This window comes from Sminthopsis crassicaudata, chromosome X (genome assembly GCF_048593235.1).
Source record: "Sminthopsis crassicaudata isolate SCR6 chromosome X, ASM4859323v1, whole genome shotgun sequence".
Lineage (NCBI taxonomy): Eukaryota > Metazoa > Chordata > Mammalia > Dasyuromorphia > Dasyuridae > Sminthopsis > Sminthopsis crassicaudata.
Window position 1 is genome coordinate 88,879,883 of NC_133623.1, and position 27,721 is coordinate 88,907,603.

Here is a 27,721-nt window from a genome sequence, read left to right on the forward strand (position 1 = left end):
TTTTAAACTCATAACACTTTATTAAAGGATTTGTGGACCTCAGACCTTCTTCCTGCCCTCTCCTTACAGAGACCTTGTTTTAAATATGCAAAAAAAAGAAAAGGTATGGCAAAATGTGTTGACTTATTCACCTGCTCGTGTTGGACAAGAGAGAATGGCCCAGAGGTACAAAATTAAGTTTGGGGGACTTTCCGAAGCATCAAGGCAGCTCACCCATGCTGAGTTTGGTCTCAGAATTTGAACAAAACAAATGGAAATGTCTTTGTCAGCATCCTTCCCGTTGTGCAAGTGAGCCTCCTTATTTGGTAAAGAAGTAGAGAACATCACATTAAAGTTTGAGGCTCACTATTAAGAACCTATTTTCCCCTCTATGATTTATGTGAAATATTAAACTGATAAACTGATTGGAACAGAGCAGGTCCCCAAATGAATTATATCTCACATTCCCCCACTTGGATTCAAAGAAAGATCTCAGTCTTTCTTTCTATCCTTACTATCTAAATGCATGAAGGGCAATTTTCCATGGGTGATGCAAAACCAGAAGGGGGCAGTCCCCTTACTGAGGCACAAAGGTTACATTAGAGTAGCTGGAAATGGGCACAATCTATAATATACTGCTTATGATCTATTTGATTAAACATTAACTCATAACATACTAACTATAAAATAAATGTCTGAAGTGACTTTCTCACTAACCAAAACCACAATGGACAAGTATTTCTCCTAGCCAAACACATGAAAATTTGGACACCACAGGGCATTCATTCAAGGGCAAGCATTGTTTGCCCTATACACAAATTCAGGAAATCTTTTGACTTTTTGAAAACGAGTCAAGCAATTGTGACAATTTTTCAGTCTCTGAAACATCTTCTGATGTAGTCCTGTTTCTCTGGAGATCTCCCCTCTTCGGAATACTGGAATGACTGGGACTTCACAGCAGCTTCTAGTGGATTTGCTTCTCCAATTCCGATCACTTGCAGAGTTCCTCTTCTCTGTTAAAAAGCTGGCAAAATTATCTTAATACAATTCTAGTGTGCTATTAGGATAATCAGGTCGGGTAGTGACAATGAGCTCAAACCTTAGTAGCATTAATATGAACATCACTAGATGAGAGATTTTACATTCTTAAGTAGACTAATTGAAATAACTAAAAAAAAAAAAAAAAATTCTGAGCCCAAATTTTGTATTTGGTATAATTACCTAATAATGATAATAATCTATATCTATCTATCTATCTATCTATCTAATATAACCTATATCCTACTACCAAACAGTATCTATATTATACTTATACTATACCTATACCTATAATTACCTAATCTTATTACAATTATTTATTTAAACCAACTGAAAAATTATCACTCTAGCTATTTTCTTTTCGCTGCTCATTGAGGATGAGATTCTGCTAGGGAACTATTAACAAAACATCTTCTTAAAAAAAATAATATGATGACCTTGATACACAACTAAATTCATTTAAAAGTTGCTAAAGCATTTTCAATTGTAACAAAAAGTCCTGGGAAGAAATGTGCAAATATATCAAGTAGCTGATTTTGAGACAGTGCAGGTCCAATTAGTTCTAAGATTATTCTCTCGAGTTTCCCAGGGATAGACATTTGCCCGTGGCAGTCTGACTGCAGGGTCACGTGGCATTTCCCTTGAATGATGAACCCGCAGCCTTTTGAGGAATCAGCCACAATGCTTGGATACAAGACTTAGAATAACACCAAGTTCAAGTCCCAAGAGACTTCCTCAAGCAGCAAAGTTTCACTAATTACAGCTTAGGGCTAGATAATTGTTATCTCTCATATATTATCCTCAAAAGCTCAACCTGAACATTTCATTTATCCATCAATTCCATTTACAACTATCATTTTAAAATATTTATTCGTCTATTCACGAATATCATCCCCCTTCCTTGATCTGCACATAAAGCCAAAGACAGCCCATCAGATCATTTGTAGAATACAATGAGATGAGACCCCATCACAGTCCATGTAGACAAGTGGGTCATATCTGGGTCCAATTTCATTGGGGAAAGCTAAGAGACCCATTTTAACCTTGTACTGCTGGTTCCACTTTTTCACTACAGTGAGTAATTGATTCAAAATAATAGTAACAAACAATACGTGAATTTCCAAATTATCTCATATGGCATCCACTTACTTTTTAAAAGCTTCATTTCTCCACTTTGGATGGGAGAGGCTCTAGATCCTCAAATGGCATTGCTGCAAAGTTTCATAATCTCCCAAGGAACTTTATAGACAACAAGCTCCTGAGATTTTACTATGTTTTTCTCCCAATGAGAAGTCATTTGCTATTTTTTCTAGGTTTTTAAAGGAATAGACAAAATATGTTCTAATAATCATATCAGATATATTTATAATGTAAAAGTATTCAAGTTGAAAAGAGGAATAAACTTAACAGTTTCTCTTAGTCCTCTTGTATTTAAAACTTCACCAATCAGGGGATAATAAGTGAGTTAAATACCTTTCTAATTTATCAATTCATAAAAGGTCATTTATCTTATCACCCCTGGCATTTTAATGCTAATCACGGTAGTTTTTGCAGTGCCTTCCACATGCCAGGCTTTTTCTCTATCTTTAAAGTTGCTTAAGTCTGTTTTTATTTCTATTTTTAAAAGCTCAGTCTATAACATCACAGTACCTAGATTTATGTATGCATATATCCATATACATACATGGATGAATGTAATGAAATATTATCCTTCTGTAAGAAAACAATCAGCAAGCTGATTTCTGAACAGCCTGGAAAGACTTACATGAACTGATGCTAATTGAGGTGAGTAGAACCAAGAGAACACCACGTACACCACGGCAACAGCAAATTTATGTGATGAACAACTATGATGGACTTGGTTCTTTTCAACAATGGGATCCTTCAGTCCAATACCAATAGACTTGTGATAGAGAGAGCCATCTGCATCAGAGAGAGGATTATGAGGTCTAAATGGGGATCACAACATAGTATTTTCCCCTTTGTTGTTATTGCTTGCCTGCTTGTTTTTTTTTTTTCTCATGTTTTCCTCCTTTTAATCTTATTTTTCTTGTGCAGCATTAGAAATCTGCAAATGTTTAGAAGAATTCCTTGCTGTCTAGGGGAGGTGGGGAGAGGAAGGGAAGCAGAACAATTTGGAACACAAGGTTTTGCAAGGGTAAATGTTAAAAATTATCTTTGCCTGTATTTTGAAAAATTAAAAGCTATTATATGTTTTAAAAACCCTCTTGTTTCCTAATTACATTAATGCTGTTAGAATCCCACCCCAAAAATGTATCTTAGTAACTATACAAAATCTCTTTAGTATAACTTGCCAATTGAGTTCACCCACTTTAGAATAAGCCCCAGAAAGACAGAAGAGCTGGTTAAAGTTCCATTCCTCTGGACTTTTTGCCAAAGTATAAAGACAGGAAGAAAAACTGAAAATGAGGAGGGATTTAACAATATCAAAATCAAAAGTTCATTTGTTCTAAGCTGATTTTGGAAGATTGTTCAATAGAATTTCCTAACTTTGTAAAGAATAAAAAAATTCTATACTTTGGCCAAAACAATCCTCTAAACCCTTTGTATTCCCAAGCCAAACTTGACACAGCTTAACAGCTCTTTCTTTCTTTAGTCATCTCCGGACAAGAAATTCACTCCTGTCCTAACTGAGATGCCAATTTTTCTTCAGGTATTTCTGACCAGGAATGGTATTCTTTGGAGGCATTTGCCCTTAAAGACAAACTAGATTCCTGACATAGCCACCTTTTGGCTAATTCCATCCGAGAAGTTCCCCAAGTGAAAGCCTGCCCCACTTTTGCTCATGGATCCTGGGAGGCAATCTATCTGCCTGAGTCATGCTTGTATAGGAGTTCTTTCCCTGCAGCTAAAACTATAATATTCAGGGATTTATTTTGGCAAATTCTTCAAAACTTTGAATTCTTAATTTCTGACCTTAGCTTTTAGGGGCCTGAGACTGACCAAACAGAATTTTAATTTTTAGTCCTTTATAAGTGAATAGTCAGCAAAATTCATACTACTTTCCTTTAAAACTTTCTGAAAATTGAGCTCTGGTTGTGACTGACTTAATCCTAAAAAATAGGTAATAATCACCTTACTCACTAAATGAAAGTCTTTTCCTCATCTCTGTAAAAGTAAAATGAGTCATCTTCTTAGGTCAAAAAGATTAGAATAGTTTCCAGTGTGGTCACATGCTTTAACAGCTTGTCTCAAAGGTAGGGAACCTCTCCTCTAAGACTATCATGTCTGATCCTTGAGTGAGGTATCACTCCCCAAAGCCCTGTTCCTCAAGGGACCGGTCATAGTATTCTCACCTGCTGTCAGTCACTCTAATGCATACCCCCTCATTTTGTTTGAGGGATTTTTTTTTAACTGATGACAAAAATGATTTAATTCCTCCTTGATGAAAAAAAATGTTTAAAGGCAAAAAAAAAATCTTTAAAATTAGCTAAGGTGGCTGGCTAGTTGAAAATGAGCATTCCCACTGTTGAATCTCTAACAGAAGAAAAGTAAAGAAAATGGAGGAAAAAAAGAAAAGCAAAATAAAAGGTGTTTTTAAAAATTAAATTTCCAAAAATTGGCAAAATTTGAAAAATGAAAAGATCAGTCATCATCTTCTGCTTCTGAATCAACTGCCTGGACAGGTAAGGGTATGACTTCTTGTTCAGGATCTGGCATTTGGAGTATTTCAATTAATGGACTGGAAGGAAGAAATCTCATGGACTGTGGACTGAACAGGATGAACTGGTGGTGTTGCTGGGAATGGGCTAATTTGAGGATCATGTTCATGGCGAGTTTTCTATGGTTCCTGTCCATGTAGAGATCAAACACATCCAGACATCTGAAGGGTGCTTCTGTAACAGACCATAAAGTAAGAATGAATAAAAAGTTTAAGAAAGATTGTCTGCCTCCTGAGAATTCTTGCACATCACTGGAATCAGAGATATCCTCTTCTTCAGGACAGATTGACAGAGCAAGGGTCTCATTCTCATGATCCAAGTTCATCTTCCCATTGAAGGACCACTGAGATATCAAGCTGTAAAAGTACAATTTGCATTGTAAAGAAACACTCTTTCTGTAATTCTGGAATATTAAAGAGCTGTGGTTTGCTGCTTCATCAAATAGTTTAATAAGCCTTTTCAAACTCTTCACTCGACCATCTAGTTTGAGACAGCTTTCTTTTATTTCTTGGTACTGCTTCCTTATTTCTTCTTGGCTTCCAAAACTATACCTTTCAGTTTGGATAGCCTTTCTCAAGTCACTAATTTCTATGTCAAGATCAAAGGCAGATTTGGTAACTTCTTTCCGTTCAGAGCAGATGCGTTTGGCCAGACCAATCTCCCTCTCGACTTCTGTCTTTTTCATAGCCAGCTGTTCTTTTTTCACCTGGAGAAAGTTCAGGTGTTGCTTGAGCCTCTCTTCATAGTGCAACACAGACTGACGCTTGGTGTTCATTTCTAAAGCAGTCTGGTTTTCTTCTTCCGTTAGGGATTCTATGCCTTCTGAAACTTGGTTACATTTCAATTTAAAGTCATTATATCTCTGTTCAGCATCTATTTTCAATTGCCTTAAATTCTCCATCTTTTCCTTTTGAACTTTCATCTTCCCCTCGATCTCTTTCATCTCTTCTTTAGTTTCTTGAGCATCCTCTTTTAGAACCGAGAGACCAATTGATTCACTTGTATCTTCTTCCTCAAGATCACTGATTTCTAAAGTCATAATGCCTACTCTGATCTTTGTTTCCTTTAGATGTTGATAATGATGATTGACAGTTTCTTGATTCTTCCTGACATCTGTTTCAAGCGAAGACGCCTGTTGCTGGAATGCGAGCAGCTGTGCCATTTTAATGTCAATTTCTTTCTCCAGATGTCTTATTTCTGTTTCCACGTCACCCAGGTAAGTAGGTCTTGATTCTTTACATGAGTAATAGTGTTGCTCAAATACTTCATCACCACAGGCAGTTAAAGCTCTACTACAGTTCTTGGGGGGGTCCTGACCTTGCATCACTTCACGGGCCAAAGAGCTACTCTTAATAAGCAGCACGGACTCGATGCCCCTCTTATCGATCAAAGTATTGGCCACCACTGTATTGTCTATTTCTAAAGCTGTGAGAACGGTCGGAAATTCCGGGTGACAGGCTGCTCTGTCTGTCAAGTCATACATCTCACATTCAAATGCTGAGACGATTATCTGTGGTTGCGGAGAGTCTAAAGAATAAAATCTTTTCATCAGCTCTTGAAGGATTTGCTCATCTTTGTGGTTGTCACAAAAAAAGGCAAGGAGAAGGTCCTTTAAGCAGGACTCGATAGCCAGAGCAAATTCGGGGTCTCGGAGACGAATGCAAGCTCCCAGCGGACCGATCGGCTTAAAGGTGAAGCTCCCTTGTCTGTGGGCATCATCTACTGCTTCCAGAAGGGCCGGGATCTGTGGTCCAAATCGTTTGAGTGGGTTTGATTTATACTCTTTCCATTGGGTCAGCTGTTGCTGTTGCTGATGCAGAGTTTGTTGCACATCTGACTCTTCTTTTTTAATTTGAGAACATTCTTTGCCATCTTTTTCTATAGCTTCCCGGAGATGTTTTAGGTCTTCAACAAGTGAATCTTCTTGATCCTGAAAGTTCTTTACTTTTTCCTTCAATGTGGAAATTTTTTCCTGTTTCTTCATCTCTTGGAGTTCCACACACTTTTTCTGGTTTTCAATTTTGTTCTGGAGCAGTTCTGCAATTTTGTCCAAATTGTCCAACTCGTTCTGGGAAGACATATAGAAAGCCTCCGCTTGATAATAGGCCTTGTCTGTGCTCTTGGTTTCTTCTTTCGCCTCAATGCATTTGGGCTCTAATGCAGCAGCTTCTTCCTTTAACTTTTGCAGGTTCTCACAAATGGTTTTGTACTGCTTCTCTGTTACAGTAAAACTGGCCTTGGAGGCTTCCAATTTCTCATTTAGTTGAACAGTCACTTCATCTCCAGCATTTACATTGCTAATCATATCATTGAGGTCTTTTTCGCTTTCACTCACCAGTGCCCAAGCCATCTCATGCTTTAAGTCTTCTAGATTCTCCTTCAAGGTAACTATCTTCTGAATATGGTTCTCTATTGCTATGCCTTGATTTTTAAGCTGCTCAAGCTGTTCCTTCTTTTGGTCTATCTCGTGCTGACTTTTGGCTTTTCTCTCCAGAATTTGGGAGTGCTCGGCCAGCCTCTGTTCAAGTCCAGTCGTCTTGAGAAAGAATCTGTATCGGTCACCATCGTGTCTGAGCTGAAAAAACTGCCTGCCCATCTCCTGCTGTAAAATAGTCGATGGATTATCCACCTGGATTCTGAAATGATCAAGCATGGCTGTGAGCTCTGTCTCCTGAGAAGAAACCACGTTTCTCGCTTGGTCTTTTAGTTTGTAGCTTGTGCTTCCACTGACACTGATGCATCGCTGCACGGTTATTGAGTCACCGTACAATTCAGATTTGAAAGCTCGGTCCCCGGTGTTGCATAATGTGATGGAGATGTTGGCTGAAGTCTCTCCATCCTTCACAAACAGTCCCAAGGACGATCCTAATGATTTTCCACCAAGCCCGAGTACGAGGGCGGTCAGCAGTGCGCTCTTGCCTCTCTGTCCCACCACAAAATTGACGTTGGATCCAAATTTCACTGGTCCGAGCATGGCATGGCACATGAAGTTCTCCAGCTGGATATTCTGGATGATACCTGTTCCTTCTGAGCCCAGAAGAGAAGCAGCAACTTCATGTGGAAAACTCTGGATGGGGATGTTCTCCTGCTCCTCACCCAAGTCACTCTTTGGCTTTGAACTTGTACTGGGCTCCTCATCAGGGGCAGCTGGGGAGTCATGGTCTTTCTCCTTCTGATCCATGGTGTTGGGAAAAGAACACACCTGCAAGGATGTTGGGTTGACCCTTCTAGCAATGATTCCTCACCTTTTCGCCCCATTGTTCCCCCTTTGCTCCTCCCCGTTTCCCCTCGTCCCCCTTCCTCGGCCTCCCTTGCCACCACTCCCCCATTGTTTTTCCCTCTTTCTCCTCTGCCCCTCCCCTATTCCTCTCCATTCTTCTGCCACCCATCCCCATTCTTCCTCCCTTCTTCTCTCCCCCATTCCTCTGCCAACACAGCCATCCCCCCTCATTCCTCCTCCCTACTCTTCCCCTTTCCCAATCCCTGTCTTCCTTCCTTCTTCTTATTTCCTCCTTTCCCATTTCTCCCCTCCCGCTCCCCCATTAGTTTCCCCTTATTCCTCCTCTGGCCCTCTCATTCCTTCTCCTGCTCTTTCCCCATTCTTCCTCCTTTCTTCTCTCCCCCATTCCTCTGCCAACACAGCCATCCCCCCTCATTCCTCCTCCCTACTCTTCCCCTTTCCCATTCCCTGTCTTCCTTCCTTCTTCTTATTTCCTCCTTTCCCATTTCTCCCCTCCCACAACCCCATTAGTTTCCCCTTATTCCTCCTCTGGCCCTCTCATTCCTTCTCCTGCTCTCTTTCCCCATTCTTCCTCCCTTCTTCTCTCCCCCATTCCTCTTCCTGGACAACCACCCCTCCCCTCCATTCCTCCTTTCTATTCCTCTTTCCCATTCTTCTTCCCACCCTTCCTCACTCCTCTCATCCCCCTTCACCTCTCCTCCACTACTTTCTCCCTATTTCTACTGTGACCCTCAAACATTCCTTCTCCTCCACCCCTCCCCTATGCCCTCTCAGCCACCCCTCCTTATTCCTTTTCCCTACTCCTCCCTTTTCCCATCCCTTTCTTCCTTCCTTCTCCTTCCTATACCCCCTTTTTCATTTCTCCACTGTCCCTCTCATTACTTTTTCCCTTTTCTTCCTCTCTCCCTCCCCCTTTCATTCCCCTTGACCCCTTCCCTGATCCTCCTCCACCCCTGTCTCCCTTTCCTGCCCCTCCCCCATTCCACCTCCTTTCTCCTCCCTTCTTCTCTCCCCCATTCCTCTGCCTCCACAGCCATCCTCCTCATTCCTCCTCCCTATTCCTCTTTCCCAAATCTTCCTTCTCCTTCCTCTTCCTGAACGGGAAAGAAAAGTGTTCCCTTTATTGTTACTGTGCTCCCTTTAAGATTATCACTCTGAAACTGTGTTCCCTTTAATCTGTGATCCCTTTTGGAGTCTCAGCCCCTGCTGGGGAAGGCATGTCCCCCCCAAGAGAAGTTGTCTTTCGGGGATGCCAGAGCCTTTGATTCAACTAGAAATCCTGGTCAACAGGCACCCTTTGAAGTGCTGTTGATTCCAACAGGGGATCTGGGCCAGACACAGCCCTGGGATCCTTGGCGTCTTGAAGCCTCAGGACCTCTTTTAAAGGGCAGTTTCTGAACTCTTTACAAAAGGTCCAAAGCACCTTGCTCTGCTTCTAGACCCTCTGAGAAGGCCTTGTCTTCTCAGTGCCAGACTCCATTTCCCGAATAGGACTTTGCCACTAAAGAAGTCCGTCTGTGAGCAAAACTGGCTGCCAACCCTAACCTTTCATTTCTGCCAATAAAATTGTACGTTCATGAATTCTTTTTTTATGAAGAACCTGTGCCGACCATAAGGGGATTTCAACAACTCTCTCATTGACCCAAGCCTCATCACATCCACCCTTTCCCATTCTTCCCCAATTCCTTTCCCTTTGTCCCTCCTTATTCCTCCCACTTTTCCTTTGCCTTCCCCCATTAGTTTCCCCTTATTCCTCCTCTGGCCCTTCCTCATTCCTTCTCCAGCTCTCTTTCCCCACTCTTCCTCCTTTCTTCTCTCCCCCATTCCTCTGCCTCCACAGACAGCCCCCCTCATTCCTCCTCCCTACTCTTCCCCTTTCCCAATCCCTGTCTTCCTTCCTTCTTCTTATTTCCTCCTTTCCCATTTCTCCCCTCCCGCTCCCCCATTAGTTTCTCCTTATTCCTCCTCTGGCCCTCTCATTCCTTCTCCTGCACCCTTTCCCCACTCTTCCTCCTTTCTTCTCTCCCCCATTCCTCTGCCAACACAGCCATCCCCCCTCATTCCTCCTCCCTACTCTTCCCCTTTCCCAATCCCTGTCTTCCTTCCTTCTTCTTATTTCCTCCTTTCCCATTTCTCCCCTCCCAGTCCCCCATTAGTTTCCCCTTATTCCTCCTCTGGCCCTCTCATTCCTTCTCCTGCTCTCTTTCCCCACTCTTCCTCCTTTCTTCTCTCCCCCATTCCTCTGCCAACACAGCCATCCCCCCTCATTCCTCCTCCCTACTTTTCCCCTTTCCCATTCCCTGTCTTCCTTCCTTCTTCTTATTTCCTCCTTTCCCATTTCTCCCCTCTCACTTCCCCATTAGTTTCTCCTTATTCCTCCTCTGGCCCTCTCATTCCTTCTCCTGCTCTCTTTCCCCATTCTTCCTCCCTTCTTCTCTCCCCCATTCCTCTTCCTGGACAACCACCCCTCCCCTCCATTCCTCCTTTCTATTCCTCTTTCCCATTCTTCTTCCCACCCTTCCTCACTCCTCTCATCCCCCTTCACCTCTCCTCCACTACTTTCTCCCTATTTCTACTGTGACCCTCAAACATTCCTTCTCCTCCACCCCTCCCCTATGCCCTCTCAGCCACCCCTCCTTATTCCTTTTCCCTACTCCTCCCTTTTCCCATTCCTTTCTTCCTTCCTTCTCCTTCCTATACCCCCTTTTTCATTTCTCCACTGTCCCTCTCATTACTTTTTCCCTTTTCTTCCTCTCTCCCTCCCCCTTTCATTCCCCTTGACCCCTTCCCTGATCCTCCTCCACCCCTGTCTCCCTTTCCTGCCCCTCCCCCATTCCACCTCCTTTCTCCTCCCTTCTTCTCTCCCCCATTCCTCTGCCTCCACAGCCATCCTCCTCATTCCTCCTCCCTATTCCTCTTTCCCAAATCTTCCTTCTCCTTCCTCTTCCTGAACGGGAAAGAAAAGTGTTCCCTTTATTGTTACTGTGCTCCCTTTAAGATTATCACTCTGAAACTGTGTTCCCTTTAATCTGTGATCCCTTTTGGAGTCTCAGCCCCTGCTGGGGAAGGCATGTCCCCCCCAAGAGAAGTTATCTTTCGGGGATGCCAGAGCCTTTGATTCAACTAGAAATCCTGGTCAACAGGCACCCTTTGAAGTGCTGTTGATTCCAACAGGGGATCTGGGCCAGACACAGCCCTGGGATCCTTGGCGTCTTGAAGCCTCAGGACCTCTTTTAAAGGGCAGTTTCTGAACTCTTTACAAAAGGTCCAAAGCACCTTGCTCTGCTTCTAGACCCTCTGAGAAGGCCTTGTCTTCTCAGTGCCAGACTCCATTTCCCGAATAGGACTTTGCCACTAAAGAAGTCCGTCTGTGAGCAAAACTGGCTGCCAACCCTAACCTTTCATTTCTGCCAATAAAATTGTACGTTCATGAATTCTTTTTTTATGAAGAACCTGTGCCGACCATAAGGGGATTTCAACAACTCTCTCATTGACCCAAGCCTCATCACATCCACCCTTTCCCATTCTTCCCCAATTCCTTTCCCTTTGTCCCTCCTTATTCCTCCCACTTTTCCTTTGCCTTCCCCCATTAGTTTCCCCTTATTCCTCCTCTGGCCCTTCCTCATTCCTTCTCCTGCTCTCTTTCCCCACTCTTCCTCCTTTCTTCTCTCCCCCATTCCTCTGCCTCCACAGACAGCCCCCCTCATTCCTCCTCCCTACTCTTCCCCTTTCCCAATCCCTGTCTTCCTTCCTTCTTCTTATTTCCTCCTTTCCCATTTCTCCCCTCCCGCTCCCCCATTAGTTTCTCCTTATTCCTCCTCTGGCCCTCTCATTCCTTCTCCTGCACCCTTTCCCCATTCTTCCTCCTTTCTTCTCTCCCCCATTCCTCTGCCAACACAGCCATCCCCCCTCATTCCTCCTCCCTACTCTTCCCCTTTCCCATTCCCTGTCTTCCTTCCTTCTTCTTATTTCCTCCTTTCCCATTTCTCCCCTCCCACAACCCCATTAGTTTCCCCTTATTCCTCCTCTGGCCCTCTCATTCCTTCTCCTGCTCTCTTTCCCCATTCTTCCTCCCTTCTTCTCTCCCCCATTCCTCTTCCTGGACAACCACCCCTCCCCTCCATTCCTCCTTTCTATTCCTCTTTCCCATTCTTCTTCCCACCCTTCCTCACTCCTCTCATCCCCCTTCACCTCTCCTCCACTACTTTCTCCCTATTTCTACTGTGACCCTCAAACATTCCTTCTCCTCCACCCCTCCCCTATGCCCTCTCAGCCACCCCTCCTTATTCCTTTTCCCTACTCCTCCCTTTTCCCATTCCTTTCTTCCTTCCTTCTCCTTCCTATACCCCCTTTTTCATTTCTCCACTGTCCCTCTCATTACTTTTTCCCTTTTCTTCCTCTCTCCCTCCCCCTTTCATTCCCCTTGACCCCTTCCCTGATCCTCCTCCACCCCTGTCTCCCTTTCCTGCCCCTCCCCCATTCCACCTCCTTTCTCCTCCCTTCTTCTCTCCCCCATTCCTCTGCCTCCACAGCCATCCTCCTCATTCCTCCTCCCTATTCCTCTTTCCCAAATCTTCCTTCTCCTTCCTCTTCCTGAACGGGAAAGAAAAGTGTTCCCTTTATTGTTACTGTGCTCCCTTTAAGATTATCACTCTGAAACTGTGTTCCCTTTAATCTGTGATCCCTTTTGGAGTCTCAGCCCCTGCTGGGGAAGGCATGTCCCCCCCAAGAGAAGTTATCTTTCGGGGATGCCAGAGCCTTTGATTCAACTAGAAATCCTGGTCAACAGGCACCCTTTGAAGTGCTGTTGATTCCAACAGGGGATCTGGGCCAGACACAGCCCTGGGATCCTTGGCGTCTTGAAGCCTCAGGACCTCTTTTAAAGGGCAGTTTCTGAACTCTTTACAAAAGGTCCAAAGCACCTTGCTCTGCTTCTAGACCCTCTGAGAAGGCCTTGTCTTCTCAGTGCCAGACTCCATTTCCCGAATAGGACTTTGCCACTAAAGAAGTCCGTCTGTGAGCAAAACTGGCTGCCAACCCTAACCTTTCATTTCTGCCAATAAAATTGTACGTTCATGAATTCTTTTTTTATGAAGAACCTGTGCCGACCATAAGGGGATTTCAACAACTCTCTCATTGACCCAAGCCTCATCACATCCACCCTTTCCCATTCTTCCCCAATTCCTTTCCCTTTGTCCCTCCTTATTCCTCCCACTTTTCCTTTGCCTTCCCCCATTAGTTTCCCCTTATTCCTCCTCTGGCCCTTCCTCATTCCTTCTCCTGCTCTCTTTCCCCACTCTTCCTCCTTTCTTCTCTCCCCCATTCCTCTGCCTCCACAGACAGCCCCCCTCATTCCTCCTCCCTACTCTTCCCCTTTCCCAATCCCTGTCTTCCTTCCTTCTTCTTATTTCCTCCTTTCCCATTTCTCCCCTCCCGCTCCCCCATTAGTTTCTCCTTATTCCTCCTCTGGCCCTCTCATTCCTTCTCCTGCACCCTTTCCCCATTCTTCCTCCTTTCTTCTCTCCCCCATTCCTCTGCCAACACAGCCATCCCCCCTCATTCCTCCTCCCTACTCTTCCCCTTTCCCATTCCCTGTCTTCCTTCCTTCTTCTTATTTCCTTTTTTCCCATTTCTCCCCTCCCAGTCCCCCATTAGTTTCTCCTTATTCCTCCTCTGACCCTCTCATTCCTTCTCCTGCTCTCTTTCCCCATTCTTCCTCCCTTCTTCTCTCCCCCATTCCTCTGCCAACACAGCCATCCCCCCTCATTCCTCCTCCCTACTTTTCCCCTTTCCCATTCCCTGTCTTCCTTCCTTCTTCTTATTTCCTTTTTTCCCATTTCTCCCCTCCCAGTCCCCCATTAGTTTCTCCTTATTCCTCCTCTGACCCTCTCATTCCTTCTCCTGCTCTCTTTCCCCACTCTTCCTCCTTTCTTCTCTCCCCCATTCCTCTGCCTCCACAGACAGCCCCCCTCATTCCTCCTCCCTACTTTTCCCCTTTCCCATTCCCTGTCTTCCTTCCTTCTTCTTATTTCCTCCTTTCCCATTTCTCCCCTCCCGCTCCCCCATTAGTTTCTCCTCATTCCTCCTCTGGCCCTCTCATTCCTTCTCCTGCTCTTTCCCCACTCTTCCTCCTTTCTTCTCTCCCCCATTCCTCTGCCAACACAGCCAACCCCCCTCATTCCTCCTCCCTACTTTTCCCCTTTCCCAATCCCTGTCTTCCTTCCTTCTTCTTATTTCCTCCTTTCCCATTTCTCCCCTCTCACTTCCCCATTAGTTTCTCCTTATTCCTCCTCTGACCCTCTCATTCCTTCTCCTGCTCTCTTTCCCCATTCTTCCTCCTTTCTTCTCCCTCTCCCCTTTTAACCCTAACCCTAAATTCCTCTACCTTCCCAGCCGCCCCTCCCCCATTCTACTTCCCTCTTCCCATTTCCCAGTACCTTCCCCTCTTTTTCTTCCTCCTCCTCTCAATGTGTACCTCTTCTCCTAGGATCCTCAATGAAGGTACCTCTTCGGACTTCAGTGCAGACCACTCCTTGTCCGAGTACAGGATAGAGCCTCCTTCCGACCCCTAAGAATACCAACATTCAGTGGAGGACGAGGCAGGTAGCTCAGTGCCCTGTGTCTCCTGAGGATCACTGAGACCACCGGCCATATCCTCTTACTTCCTAGGCTTTGACTGAGTCCTCTACCTCATTCAGCCCCAGACTATCCACAACCACAAGGTTGTATATTAAATATATTTGCCCCACCTCCACAGGCCTCTCTACTGGGGCTTTCATCCACCCCACAGGCCTCCTCTACTCCTCCCCCATTTCTCCTTCACAGCCGCGTTGCGGCTCTGTCTCTCCCCGCTCCTCCTACAGTCCTTCCCCTTTTGTCTTTTCCACCTCTGTCCCACTCCTCCTACTCCAGTACTCCCCCATTACTCCTTCCTGGCACCATTTCTCTTCTGCTCCTCCCCCATTTCACCATCCACCACTCCCTCTCCCCTCCCCCTCCCCCATTCTTCCTTCATAGCGCCACTCCTCTCCTACCCTTTCTTTCATTCTTCTTGCTTCCTCCTTCCTATTCCCCCTTCCCATTCCTCCTTCTCCATCCTCCCTTCCCGTTTCTCTTATTCTGCCCCTCCCCCTCTGTCTTCTCCTTGGCTTTCTTCCCCCAGGACCCTCAATGGAGTCCTCTGAGGCCCCAGGGGTCTGCTCCTAAGGCCTTGGCCCACCCCACCTCACATCCCAAGGGCAGCAGGCAGGGATAGGGTGGAGCCTCCTTCAGAGGCCTATCACTGTCGCCACATGGCGGAGGTCTCAGGTGGGATGTTCAGGGCACTGCGCCTCTTCAAGACCACTGGGACCACTGGCTACACCCACTCCCATCTCCAAGGCTGGGTCCTCTACACCGTTCATCCCAAGACCACCCGCAACTATGACGTCCGTACCCTGAATCTATGGTGGCCACAATTCCACAAACCGCCTGCTACCGCCTCCGCCGCTCCAAAATGGCGTCTGCCCCAAAGAGGAAGTGCTACCAGTGGGCTGAAGTGCGCCTGTGTGCCTGTGCTGGAGCCTCGCTATCGGGGCATCCGGGTTCTCCCAGACTCCTCTTCCGCCACCCTTCCCCCACTCCTCCTTTCCGCTGGCCAAGTTTCCCAGTGGGCAGGAAAGGCAATGACCCGTCCCACGTCTCTCTTACTATCCCTGCACCATTGATCGTACCTGCTGCCTGTATGATTGTATCTGCCCCCCCCCCAGCATTCCCTCCCCCAGTGACCTGGACTTCCATAGCTTTTGAATGATTCCTCCCCCGAAGGACTCAGAGGCAGGGAAGCTTCTAGGAGGTTTAAGGCGGGAAGTCAATTTCTTATCACGCGGTCAGGGAGGTTAATATTTACCGCAGATGGGTTGCCGGCTCTCCAAAAGTCGTAGGATAGGTAAAGACTTTTCAGTCCCTGAGATAAATGTGGCCAAACCCTGGGTCTTATCTTCCTTTACCAAAAATCATCTGGCTTCCGAGAAACAGGAACTTCAAGTTCCCCTCCCTGGAATGCTATGGTCAGACATTGCCACATCAGCAAAGCTCATCCCAAGTAAGATTATGGATGCTGTGGTTTCCTTACTCTTTGCAGCTGGGGTAGTCTAGATTGTGAGCCTGCCCCCTGCTCCCTGGGATTGGAGGCCAGCGGTGGGTGGGGCATCTCCAAGTTAGGGGTACGTAACTTAGTGTTCCTCTGTCACTTGCCTGTCCTTGGCCCGACTGCTTGTTGGGAAGGAGATGTTCTTTCTCACAAGATCGTAATAAGATTCTGCTCTTCTACCTTGAAAAATCTCCCTGAGCTAGCTGAGCCAGTGGTCTTTGTTCCACACAAGTGCAGGCTCATCCAGGATCGTGAAGCCCACCTGGGAGGAGAGATCTCCCTTCAAGACTGGGGGCAGGTGTCCCCTGCCCAACCCAATCCTGGACGGTGACTCACCCCCGGCTTGCTAAATGACCCGAGAAGGGGAGACTGGTGAAGCAGAAACAAATCAGGAAAAGACTCTGACTGTACCAAACCCTCTGCCAGGCGAGTGGAGCAGTCATGCAAGATATAAGCATGTAACCCGCATGTGAGCTAAATGGGTCCCAGGGTCCTTAGAGAGAGTGACCCAGTGGAAAGGGGAAGCACCTATAAGCCCACCAAGGGCTGAGGGAAGGGGGTGACCCCTTTGTAATTGGCTTGTATAGCTATCCAAGGAAAGAGGCAACACCTAGTAAAGTACGTCCAACGGAACCTTGGGACCGCTGAACTCGTTGCCAAATTAAGTCAGAATCTAAACCTGAGATACCAATAGACAACCCCTTGGGGAATAAAGACTTAGAATTGGGACAAGGATCCCTAAAAATAAAGGTAAAAGAAGATAATATTGTTTTGCTCTGTGTGGGGAGCATGCTCCCAAGGCTAATTGGGTATATGGGACTTAAATGTATATGTAAACGCCGGAATAGGAGATTTCCGTGTGTGTCTGTGGATGTGTGCTTTGCACTCGGTGTTCTGTGTTAAAAGTTAACCAGCTTGTGAGAACTAAGAATTCAGCCCCTTCGTCCTCCAATCCGGCTTGCAGAAATACCTGGATGAATTGCTAGAACTCATTCAGAGTAATGCTTATTTCGGAGTTGCTCAACCATCCCTTTCCACCCCCTCGAAATTTAACCCCTTCCTGACTTACACAAAAGACGAGATTTGTGTGAATTAGGAAAACAACTAAAAGGCAATTCTTGCTTGAACAAATCATCTAGATAGATTTTAGGGACTCTCCCAACTGAAGCACTGGTTCAGTTAAAAATAACTTTCAATCGGTATGGGTATTAAAATTGGAAACTTAATTGCTTGTGATACATATTGGTTCTGTTCTACCCCAATGGATGAGCAATGGGTTCTTTCTGAAATTGGAGAACCTCGATTTGGGTTATCAAGCAACCTGAATGTTATTGGAATATGAACTGAAAAACTAATGGGAGGTGGAAAATGTGTTAAAGAATCTGTTATTATTATGAGTTGTACTAACTCAGTAAATATCATTTAGGAGATTGGGTATTTCCACCCAATTGTGAGTTAAGAGGATTACAAATGACCATGTTGGCTATTATTTCTGGAAATTCTAAGATTGTTCATTATGTTAAAACCCACAATTGGTAATTCCTGTGTGTGAAGAACAAGAATAGAAAGGAGAAGATTTAGTAGTTACTGGAGTGGAGAGATCTTCATTCTAAATTAGTCAGGAGTTTCAGGACAGAAGTCACTCCTGTATGTGAAATAGATGCAAATACCAGAGGTGGGGAGTAACTTTTCAGGCCTACACTGAATTACGCAATTGGTATTGCAATTTAAAATGTTGAACTATTACATAGATTTCAAAGTGCACCTTCTTTTGGTAGAATATGAATGACAGACGTAGGGGCACATTTAAAAATTCCCCACTTAAAATCAATCTGAAAAACCCAGAGGATGGGATGTGTGTGTTAAACAATACCCCAAATCATTAAGGGAAAAATAAGCTTGCAATCAGTAATGAAGGAACTTGTGAACGATGGACCATTAAAATTTTGTATGGCCCTCTTCATTACCCCTCCTCAAGAGGGTTCTCAAGAAATCAAACAAGATTTATGGATTAATACAAGATCTTGGGGCAGTAATAAAAAAAAATTAGTGACATGTTAGCATCAGAGGGGATCAAAGGAGCCTGGCTCCAGAGCATTCAAGTTAGATTTTACTGAGAGGACAGTAGCAGGAAAACTGAGCTATTTATTGGTGATAGTGGACTATTTGATAGGACTGGTGGATGCTTGTGGCGAGCTGTCGTCTCCAGAATTTAATTGTCCAGACAACCTGAGTTCTCACCTAGTAATCCTAACAGATGCTTTCCCCTGAACTCTGCTACGTTGAAGAGATTATTAAAATAGCATTGGAATAAATTATGCGTAGGTACGGATTGCTAGAGACTATTGCATTTTGACAATGGAACACACTTTACTTATGTCACACTGACCGTCAGCCTTGGCACGGGGCTCCTGGCAAATCGTCCTCAAAGAGATGGGAGAGCCGGGGCAGCTCACTTGTCTGCTGAGGAATCTGGATGCAGGCCGGGAAGGAGACAGCTGCCAGCCAACCGGGGACAGCCCATCAGTTTAAGGCTGGCAGAAAGTGCCTCAGGAGGGCGCCATCACTTATAGGCAGAGTAGGGTGCCGGGCCGGATGAACCCAAAGCTGGAATGAAGAGTGTCGGGGGAATCGTCAAGAATCTCACTCGTGTAGACAGCCACTCACGAAGCCTTTGAATGAAGATGGAGGAGAAAAGTGTCAAAAATGGCTTGAAACCTCACATTTTTAAAAAAATGAAACTAAGATCTTGGTAACTGCTCTCATCACTTCCTGGCAAATAGAAGGAGAAGAAGCAGTGCCAGATTTTATGTTCTTGGGCTCACAGCAGATAGGAACCGCAGCCATGAAACTGAAAGGGGTTTCCTCCTTGGAAGGAAAGATCTGCAAAATCTGGACGGCCACTACCCAGCAGAGATCACCTCCGAGATGGACAAAGGTCCATCGCCAAACCTGTGGCTTTTCCAGTAGCAGCATATGTCTGTGAGAGCGGGATTATGGGAAAGCTGGGCACAAAGACCTTGGGACTGTGGTGCTGGAGTGGAGTTTGGAGAATCCCTTGAATAGCAAAGAGATCAAATCAAATCAGACAATTAATTGAGCTCCATAGGCAGTCAATCATGGTCACCCTTGAGAGTCTGGCCAGCATCTCACAAGGATCCTTCCTTTAGGTTCTCAAGACTATCTGCTCTGCAAACATACTGAGGATCGGTTGTAGCTTAGGAGTTAGTTATAGTTCAGATTGTATAGACATATTGGGCCTGTGTTTGGATATAGACATATTGGGCCTAGGTTTGGATAAGCCTGTCCTAGGATTTCTCTAGTCCTTTCAGAAGGTAATAACCATTGCAAAAGACCCTGATGTTGGAAAAGATTGAAGACCAAAAGAGAAAGAAACGGCGGAAGTTGAGACAGACAGATAATGTCATGGAAGCAACGAACATGAGCCTGAACAGACTTTGGGAGAAAATAGGGGATAGCACCTGCTGTGCTATGGTCCACGGGGTCATAAACAGCTGAACAACAGAGTCCTAGTTCACTTCTTTGAATAGTCAGTCCCGCGGCAAAGTCAGAATGCACATGATAGGAAGCGTCCCATTTTTGCTATGAGAGTTTGTGGGAGAGTGAGAGATTGTGCTAAGAGAGGGGATCCTAGCTTTGAGAAGCTAGGCTTCCTGAGGTAAGCCAATTCATTTTGTTAGAATTTCACATTTAGCAAGTTCTTTGACTGGGCTGATAATATTTAATGACCTTGCCCAAGCAGAAGGGCAGGTCCCAAGGAATATGCAAGTTTACAAGTGAGAACATTTTTATGGTCTTTTAAGAAAAACTTTTACTGTGCAGCAAATGATTATTATTCCCTTTTAAAATAGCCCCAATTTAATTCTCAATTAAATACTTGAGAGATGTTAGCATTATGACGACAGGTATTTCATAACTTAATAATTCCATGGCAGCCTTATCAAAAAGTTGGATTTTCCAATGACACAATTTTCAACAGCATTTCTTATACCATGGTTTCCCAAAATTCACAATACAAGAAAATTTAGAAACACAATAACATATGCAAAACTATGGATTTAAAACACAAAACAAAGTGTATTGCCAGTCAGATGACATCTATTCAGGTGAATGCATGCCCAAATTATCTTTTACAGAAAAGCACTTCATTCATCTTCGTTTCGACATGCTCTATTGAGCAATTCAGGATAATGTCATTTTCATCTAATTATACTTTTTAACAAAACTTATTTTGCACCTTCTAAACACATCACCTTAGTACCAAACGCCAATTATATTTTTTCTGTTAAGTCCTGATTTACTTAGAAAGGATCAACTATCACAGTTTTCCTAAAAGGAGGCTCTATATCACTTAAAATGAATCTAGGATAAATTCTCTCACATCTGGATCAATATTTGCAAATAATATCACATGTAACCTCAATTTTCCCAAGGGTCACTTACTGCTAGAATTTCAGCTTATTGATCGGCTACTTTCAGTTAGTCTACTGCCAAAGATTTTAAATGGCAGTTTTATAGAAAAAGAAAGTCCCTTCTTTTAGGATCCATGAAGACTTTCCCAAAACATGGAAATTGCAAAAATCATCATAATGAAATTATGGATGTGCATTCCTTATATAAGGACTAAAATATACCCCTCTAGTGGTCCTTCAAAGACAGAACTTTGGTTTACTTTCCTCAAATAATCCCATGCTGCAAATGTTCCTGTCTTTTCCATATCACAAAGAATAAAAAGAGTTTCTCATATTCTTATCTCAATGAGACAAAAAACAAAACAAACAAAAAAAACCTTCCTAAGAACTTCTCTTTCCCAAACTCCAAATCCTTTACGTTCAAACCCTCCACCCACGCTGTCAGTATAAGTGGACTCCAATCTAACTTACCTTTCCCCCTTACCCTCGTTCTCCTCTTCTTTTTCCTACTTGCTTATACCTTCTCTCTTCCTTTCTTTATCCTCCAATGGATTTTGATTAGCCCTTCAAAACTGCACCTTTCTTTTATTTTGTTTTTCTGTGATATTCTGATACAACACATCTTTCTTTCTTCTCCTTTCTCAGGTGCTCTAAAGCCTAGAGGAGCTTTAGTTCCCAACCATATTGCAGAATAGCTTAAAAAAAAAACAACAAATCTTTCCTCCACTGAATTTCTCCTTGGTGTCCTCTAGACTTACAAATGCATAAGCCAGCAAAAAGACAGGGTGAAACAAATTTCTAAAGTAAGAAATCTGGAAGGATGGCAGGAAAAGGTCTGTCCCATTTATGTAAAGGGGAAACACAGTCCAGGATAGGTTTGTCCTGCAAGTCAGCAGCAAGCCTTGCCTCAGGAAGCCAGGGGGAGGACCTTTGCCCCTTTGCAGCCACCAGGCAAGCAAACCCCACCAACAACCCCCCATATGTGGCTCAACACAGAGCGGGGCGAACAAACCCTAGTATCAGGACCCCCCCACACACGCATGCCTCAGCACACCAGAGCAAACAGACTGGTCCAGTGCCAGGACCCCCAGTATATCTCAGTATGGCACCAGATGAGCTGCCAGGGCACCTGGGAGCACTGTCATCCTCCACTCCACCTCCACCCCCAACCCTCTATGGCAACAAGCAAGCAGCAATGCAGCATAGGGGTCCCCTGTGTGCTTCAGCATGGGACCAAGCCAGACCTTGTGAGGTCCAGAAGCACCAGGCATCCCCCCTCCCATCTCCTCAGCACAGCACCAGGCATGAGGATCTCCCATGGGAATCAGGAGAGCATCAGGCAAAAATCCAGGGGCTGCATTCCCTGGCACAAGGAGCTAAGACACTAACTCAGAAGGAAACAACATCAAAAGCCCACCTTCAAAGCCCCAAAGAAAAATGTGAATTGGATTCAAGCCCCAAAAGAAACCATAGAAGAGCTCAAAAGGGAGTTTAAATATCAGATAAGAAAGGCAGAAAAAAAACTGGGAATAGAAATGAGAGTGATGGAAAAAAGTCAACAGCTTGATTTTAAAAAGGACAAAAAATAGAAAAAGAAGTACAAAAATTTACCAAAGAAAATAACTCCCTAAAACAGAGAATTAGCCAAACAGAAAAGAAGATAAAAAGGCTAAGTGAAGAAAATAACTCCTTAAAAATTAGAATTGGACAAGTGAAAGCTAATAATTCTGTGAGACTATGAGAATCAAACAACATATTGTGGGATTTTGGTTTTTAATCCTTTCTGCTGTCTGCTTCTGTGTTAAGGGTGAATTTATCCTCTTCACATTCACAGTGATGATGACTAATTGTGCGCTTCCTGCCACCCTATTTTATTGTTTCTCTTCTTGTCTTTTTTATCCTGTTCCTCCTGTAAAGTTAGTGCTTTTTGTCTGATCACTGCTTTCTTTCCTTTGACCTCCCTTTTTATTGTCTCCCCTTTCTTTTATTCCCCTTTTCTCCTATTTATTATTTATTTTCAATGTCTGTCTGTTGACATTTTCTCTCCTATCTACAAAGCTATGTCTCTTCACCCTCAAAAATCCTTGCTTTATCGTTTATTGTCGATAATTCTCATTCCACATCTCTTTTGCCATTGTAGCTAACCCCTTGGAGAAGTAATCTATCATACATTCCTCCATATTCTCTTCTATCATTCTTTTCTTAACTGCTTTAAGCTGCCTTCCAATCTCACCTTTCCATTAAAAGGTGTCTCTCTTTCAAGTTGCCAGTGATCTCTGAGTTGATGAATTGTCTATTCTCAATCCTCACTCTCATCGTCCTCACTGTATATATACCCTCTCCTCCCTGACACTCTTCTCTCTAGGTTTTCAGCACCCTGTTCTCTGTTGCTTCCACTGCTGCCTATCTCACTGCTTCCTCTCAACCTCTTTCACTGGTCCTTTCTCCAGACTTCACTCTCTTACCATAGCTGCCTCACATAATTCTGCCTTGGTTTCTCTTCTCTTTCACTATGTATTATTTCACTTGGTGATCTCATCAGCTCCCGTGACTTTAATTATGATCTCAATGCCAACAGTTTTCAAATCTATTTTCCCCTAAACCCAGTGCTGATCCCCAAACTCACCTTTTTAACTACCTTTCAGATACCTCAAACTGGATGTACAGTAGGTATCTAAAAATCAAACAAAAACAAATCAAACTCATTGATTCCCCCCCCCCCAAATTCTTCTCCCTTTCCTTATTATTGTAAGAGGCAACATCCTCCTGCCAATCCTTCAGGCTGCCTACCCAAGTGTCATCCCCCAAACACTCATAACTAATCAATTGCCAAAGGTTGTAAATTTCGCCATTTCACCATTATGTGACTAGGTATTTTCTCTCCTGTGATACCGCCAAGCACTCTGGTCTAGGTGCCCATCACCTCACACCTGGACTATTACAATAGCCTACTGCAGGGCTTCCATGCCTCAAGTCTCTCCCCACTCCATTCCATATTTCATTTCAGCCACCAACATGAGTTTACTAAAGCACAGGCCCAACGATGTCACTCCCCCACTCAATAAGCTCCAGGCGCCCCTCATTGCCTCCGGGATCAAATACTAAATGCTCTGTTTGGCATTGGAAGGGTCTCACAAACGAGCTCCCTCCTACCTTTGCAGTGTTCTTATACTTCTGTGCCATGCCTTCTTAAATCCACTGACACCGATCTCTTCACTGTTTTGAGAATAAGACATTCCATCTCTTGTCTCCATTTTCTTTGGCTCTCTCCCATACTTGGACTGCTCTCCCCCTTACTACTTTGAAATTCACTCGATCCATTTTAGCACATAATCAATATTCTAGTGCTTCTTGTCTACTGAACTCCAGTAAACGCTCTTTTTGTCCTCGAGGAGTTCAGTACCTCGCTTATAGTCTGTCTCTCCCCCTCTGCTCCGGCCTTCAAAGTAGGGGACATGAGCATTCATATCAATGCATCCTTCACAACCTCTACCTCTCACTTTTTCAGCTCCTTTCTGAGGACCTACTCCTCCACCTCATTTCAGCTAAACATAGAGATAGCTTCAGCTGGGATCTTGCCATTAATCACAATGTTCTCTGTTAGTGACTCTGTCCTTCCTTTTTAAAACAGGAATTTTCCTTTTTAATGATTAGATAGCCATCATCTGTTTTGATTACACTTCTCCCTGTACCTTTCAAAATTATAAATTGTCCTTTGTCTTTACTGTCTACTCCAATCCTTCTCTACCACAGTTCTTTCCCAGGCCATCATCCCTGCACTGGCTATACATTTCTCCCTTCTATATCTTGACCCAGTGGTGGATCAGTTTGACTATATTGGTTCTTCCTCTCAGGTTGAGCCCTCCTTTCACTATCTTCTGCCTTGGCTCCGACTTCATTCACCCAGCTGAACGAGGCTGTCAGAAGTCACAAAACCATCCTGACTGCGTCCACTATGCATCTATGTTACACAATCTCAACTAGACCCTCATTCTAAGAAGGCAATCCTTTTTACCTCTCCCTGATTGGTTCATGTGTCTACTCACCATAACACCATTTTCAAACCTTTCCGTGCCTTCTCCAAACTCCCATGGCCTTCTTACCCTTTTAACAAAGAATCTTGCCTCATGTTTCACTGAAAAACAATTGAGACCATTAACCAATCAACCATTCCCCTTTTTGCCTGTCATCCTTATCTCACATTAATGAGAACTCTGCCTCCACTATTTCTTCCTCCATTCCTATCTCACATGAAGAGTCGGCCCTTCTCCTTGGCAAGGGAAACCCCTCTCCATGCACAAGTAGTCCCATTCCCATGTGTGGCCGGCACAACACAAATGGGCTGGTGGCGGCTGAAAATGAGGAGATGGTGTTACCGAAAATTCCACAGAGCCTTTTGAGAGAAATCATGTTGCTTATATATCTCAAAACCATATGTTACTATGAAAAACATTGTTCTGTGACCAGCCTTGCTTTCTGTTTTCTATGCTCTAGCTCTCTGAAAGATATCGTTAGTTTCTAGGGACTCAATCTTATTTAAAGTTCAGTAATTGTGCCAGGACTTTGTTTTCTCATGATTTTCAGCTTATATGCACTCATGAATAATCGTAGGATTCCTGAAGTTTCTAGCTTCCTGGGAGTTCTCTACACATCTTCTCCAGAAAGTCACTGCCTTTGTCATCCTCTTCTCTCATCAATCTTCCATCTCTCCTTATCTAATGACTACTTCCTTAATTCCTATGACCACAGTTCTCTCTCCTCCACCCTCAAAAGTTCTTGACTTGATTAGTCCATTCTCATTAGTTATGGTTCTGTGTTTCTCCTCCTTTTTGTGGATCAGTTTTTAGAGAGGGCCTTTAACAAATGGCTGCATCCTTTCATTTTGCTTTTTTTAAAACTTCTCTGCAATCTGGTTTCTCATCCCACTATTTTTGTTCTCTCCCTCTATTCTGATCCCACCATTCAAAAGCTCTCTCCAAACTTACCAATGACATTTTCATTGAAAACTCTGTTAGGGTCTTCTCAATCCTTCTCGACTTCTCTGTAGCCTTTGCCACAGTAAATCAGATTCTTACCTTTGATTCTCTCTTCTCTCTAGCTTTTTCAGATTCTACTTTTTCCTCTTGACTCAGTTTCCTTTGCTGGATCTTCAAATTCCTACTAAACTTTTTAACATCCTATAGACAAATCTTAAACTCAACAAGTCCAGCACTGAACTCGTTATTTCCTCTCGCCCAAATACCTCTTTGTCCTAACATTCTCGTTCCTTTCAAGAGGACCACCGTCCTCCCAGTCACCCAGACTCACAAACCTAGGAGAAAGCACTGATTCCTCACTTCCCACTGTCCTCCCACCATAACCCAGGACTTTTGCCAGGTCCAGTTGTTTCTAACTTCACAGAATCTCTTGGCAGACCCCCTTCTCTCCTCTGACCTTGCCACCATCCTAGTGAGACCTTCATTACCTCATACCTGGATGGTTGATTTAATCTTCTCATTGATCTTTCTGCCCTCTTTATTTATTTTCACTCCAGTCCATCCTTCACTTAGCTGTCAAATTGATTTTCCCCAAAGTACAGTTCTAACCATATCAGCTTCTCTCCCCAATAAATTGCTGTGCCTTTACCTAACACTTCCAGGGTCAAATATAAATTTTTTGTCCTACACAGCTGGTCCTTCTTACCTTACCAGTCTTTTATATCGTACACTCCTCCATGTACTTTATGATTCAATGACATTGACCTTGTTCCTCTCTATTCTTCATAGGGGGCACTTTAATTCCCACTGTGATATTTCACTGATTGTCCCCCATGACAACCTCTTCTTACTTATCTTCACCTTCTGGCTTCTCTGACTTCCTTCAGGGGTCACCTTCTGCAAAGTGACTTTCCAAGTTCTTAATCTTAGTGACTTCTCTTTGAGATTACCGCTATTTTTTCCTTTATTCTAAAATCAAAACATCTTATTTTTACATAGTTATTTGCCTGTTATCTTTCCCTTTAGAATATGAGCTCTTTGAGAACAGAGATTCCTTCCTCCCAGACCCACTCTTCCTTAATTTGTATACCCACATTTAGCTTAGTGTCAGGATAGGCTGTTAATAATTTTTTTTACTTGTTTTTAGCTTCATAATATATGCTAGTTCATCTTCCCCCATTTTTATATTCCTTTCCCCCATATTTAAAAGGTTCTTCTCTTCTCCATTACTTCTATAAACCTCTATCTCTGTGACTCAGCTCAAGCATCATCTTTTTTAAATGGATCTTTACGGAGTCCCCTAGTTTTTAGCATCTGTCCTTAATCACTGAGGTTTTACAAACACATACATACAGAGACAATGCACACACTTACCATTTTCATAGAGAAATTTGAAGTATGTATCTATGTACATGTAACAGGTATCTACGTACATCCAGGTATAATATTCTCCTTGTTTGTTTCATTAGCTTTACAAAAATAAAAATAAAATAAACAAGAAACAAAATCCTTTTTCTTTGCCCTAAAAATTGAAAGAAATAGGTTTGGTTCAGGCTAGAATAGCAGAAGGATTGAACTATTTCCCTCTGTTTCTCAGTCTGTTCCCTGAAAATCTTGTAAATAACAGCTCTAAGAAGCCCCCATGGACTTGAGCTCAGATCTGCATCCCCTCGAGCCCCACCTGCAATGCTCAATGCTCAAAACACACACACATAGAGACACACACACCCGCACTCACAGAGACACACACACCCGCACTACAGAGACACACACACAGGCACTCACAGAGACGCACACACACTTACAGATACACTCACACAGACACACACACACACTCACACTCATACACAGCCACACACACTCACAGACACACAGCCACACAGATACACAGACACACACACAGACACACACACAGACACACACACAGACACACACTCATACACACACGGAATTGGATTTTGCGTTTCTTCACTCTCACCTACCAGAGTTATTTCATGAAGTTATTTGCATATTTTACCTTTTTACAGCAGTCTACCAGAAAGGTGGAGGTGGGGCACAGACAGGGATTTGTTTGATGCCTAGGAATGGATTTGGGGGAGGGGAGGGAGATACAGAATGGAAACAAAACCAAACCAAAACTCCACCTACCCTGGTTTCCATGGAAACGTTGAATGTCTTGAAAGGAGGAAAAAAGTGATGGAAAGTCTGCTTCTGACCCTGCAAAGGATCACCCAGCTGTA

At 43.9% G+C, this 27,721-nt stretch overlaps 1 protein-coding gene across 8 annotated transcripts; it reads right to left on the reverse strand.

The window, feature by feature from the left end:
* On the reverse strand, nt 1–27,721 carry LOC141548221 (structural maintenance of chromosomes protein 6-like). 8 transcript variants are annotated; one of them, XM_074276946.1, is made up of 4 exons: nt 27,630–27,721; nt 18,462–18,744; nt 14,417–14,509; nt 1–7,902 (listed from the first exon to the last, which is right to left on the reverse strand). In XM_074276946.1, the coding sequence occupies exon 4, from the start codon at nt 7,879–7,881 to the stop codon at nt 4,624–4,626; it is 3,258 nt and encodes a 1,085-aa protein (XP_074133047.1). In that variant the 5' UTR covers nt 7,882–7,902; nt 14,417–14,509; nt 18,462–18,744; nt 27,630–27,721; the 3' UTR covers nt 1–4,623. The 8 variants fall into 8 exon arrangements, with proteins under 8 accessions (XP_074133047.1, XP_074133048.1, XP_074133049.1 ...); XM_074276947.1 differs by lacking the exon at nt 27,630–27,721 and adding an exon at nt 27,499–27,559; XM_074276948.1 differs by lacking the exon at nt 27,630–27,721 and adding an exon at nt 27,464–27,478.

Bases quoted from the DNA above. Each gene is read 5' to 3' on its own strand.
- LOC141548221 (XM_074276941.1), bottom strand. From the start codon at position 14,720: ATGAAAGCCCCAGTAGAGAGGCCTGTGGAG. The intron at 14,510-14,690 runs GTGGGGCAAATA...TGGTATTCTTAG, and splicing joins CAGTAGAGAGGCCTGTGGAG to GGGTCGGAAGGAGGCTCTAT. The intron at 7,903-14,416 runs GTACACATTGAG...ACATCCTTGCAG, and splicing joins TGAGGATCCTAGGAGAAGAG to GTGTGTTCTTTTCCCAACAC.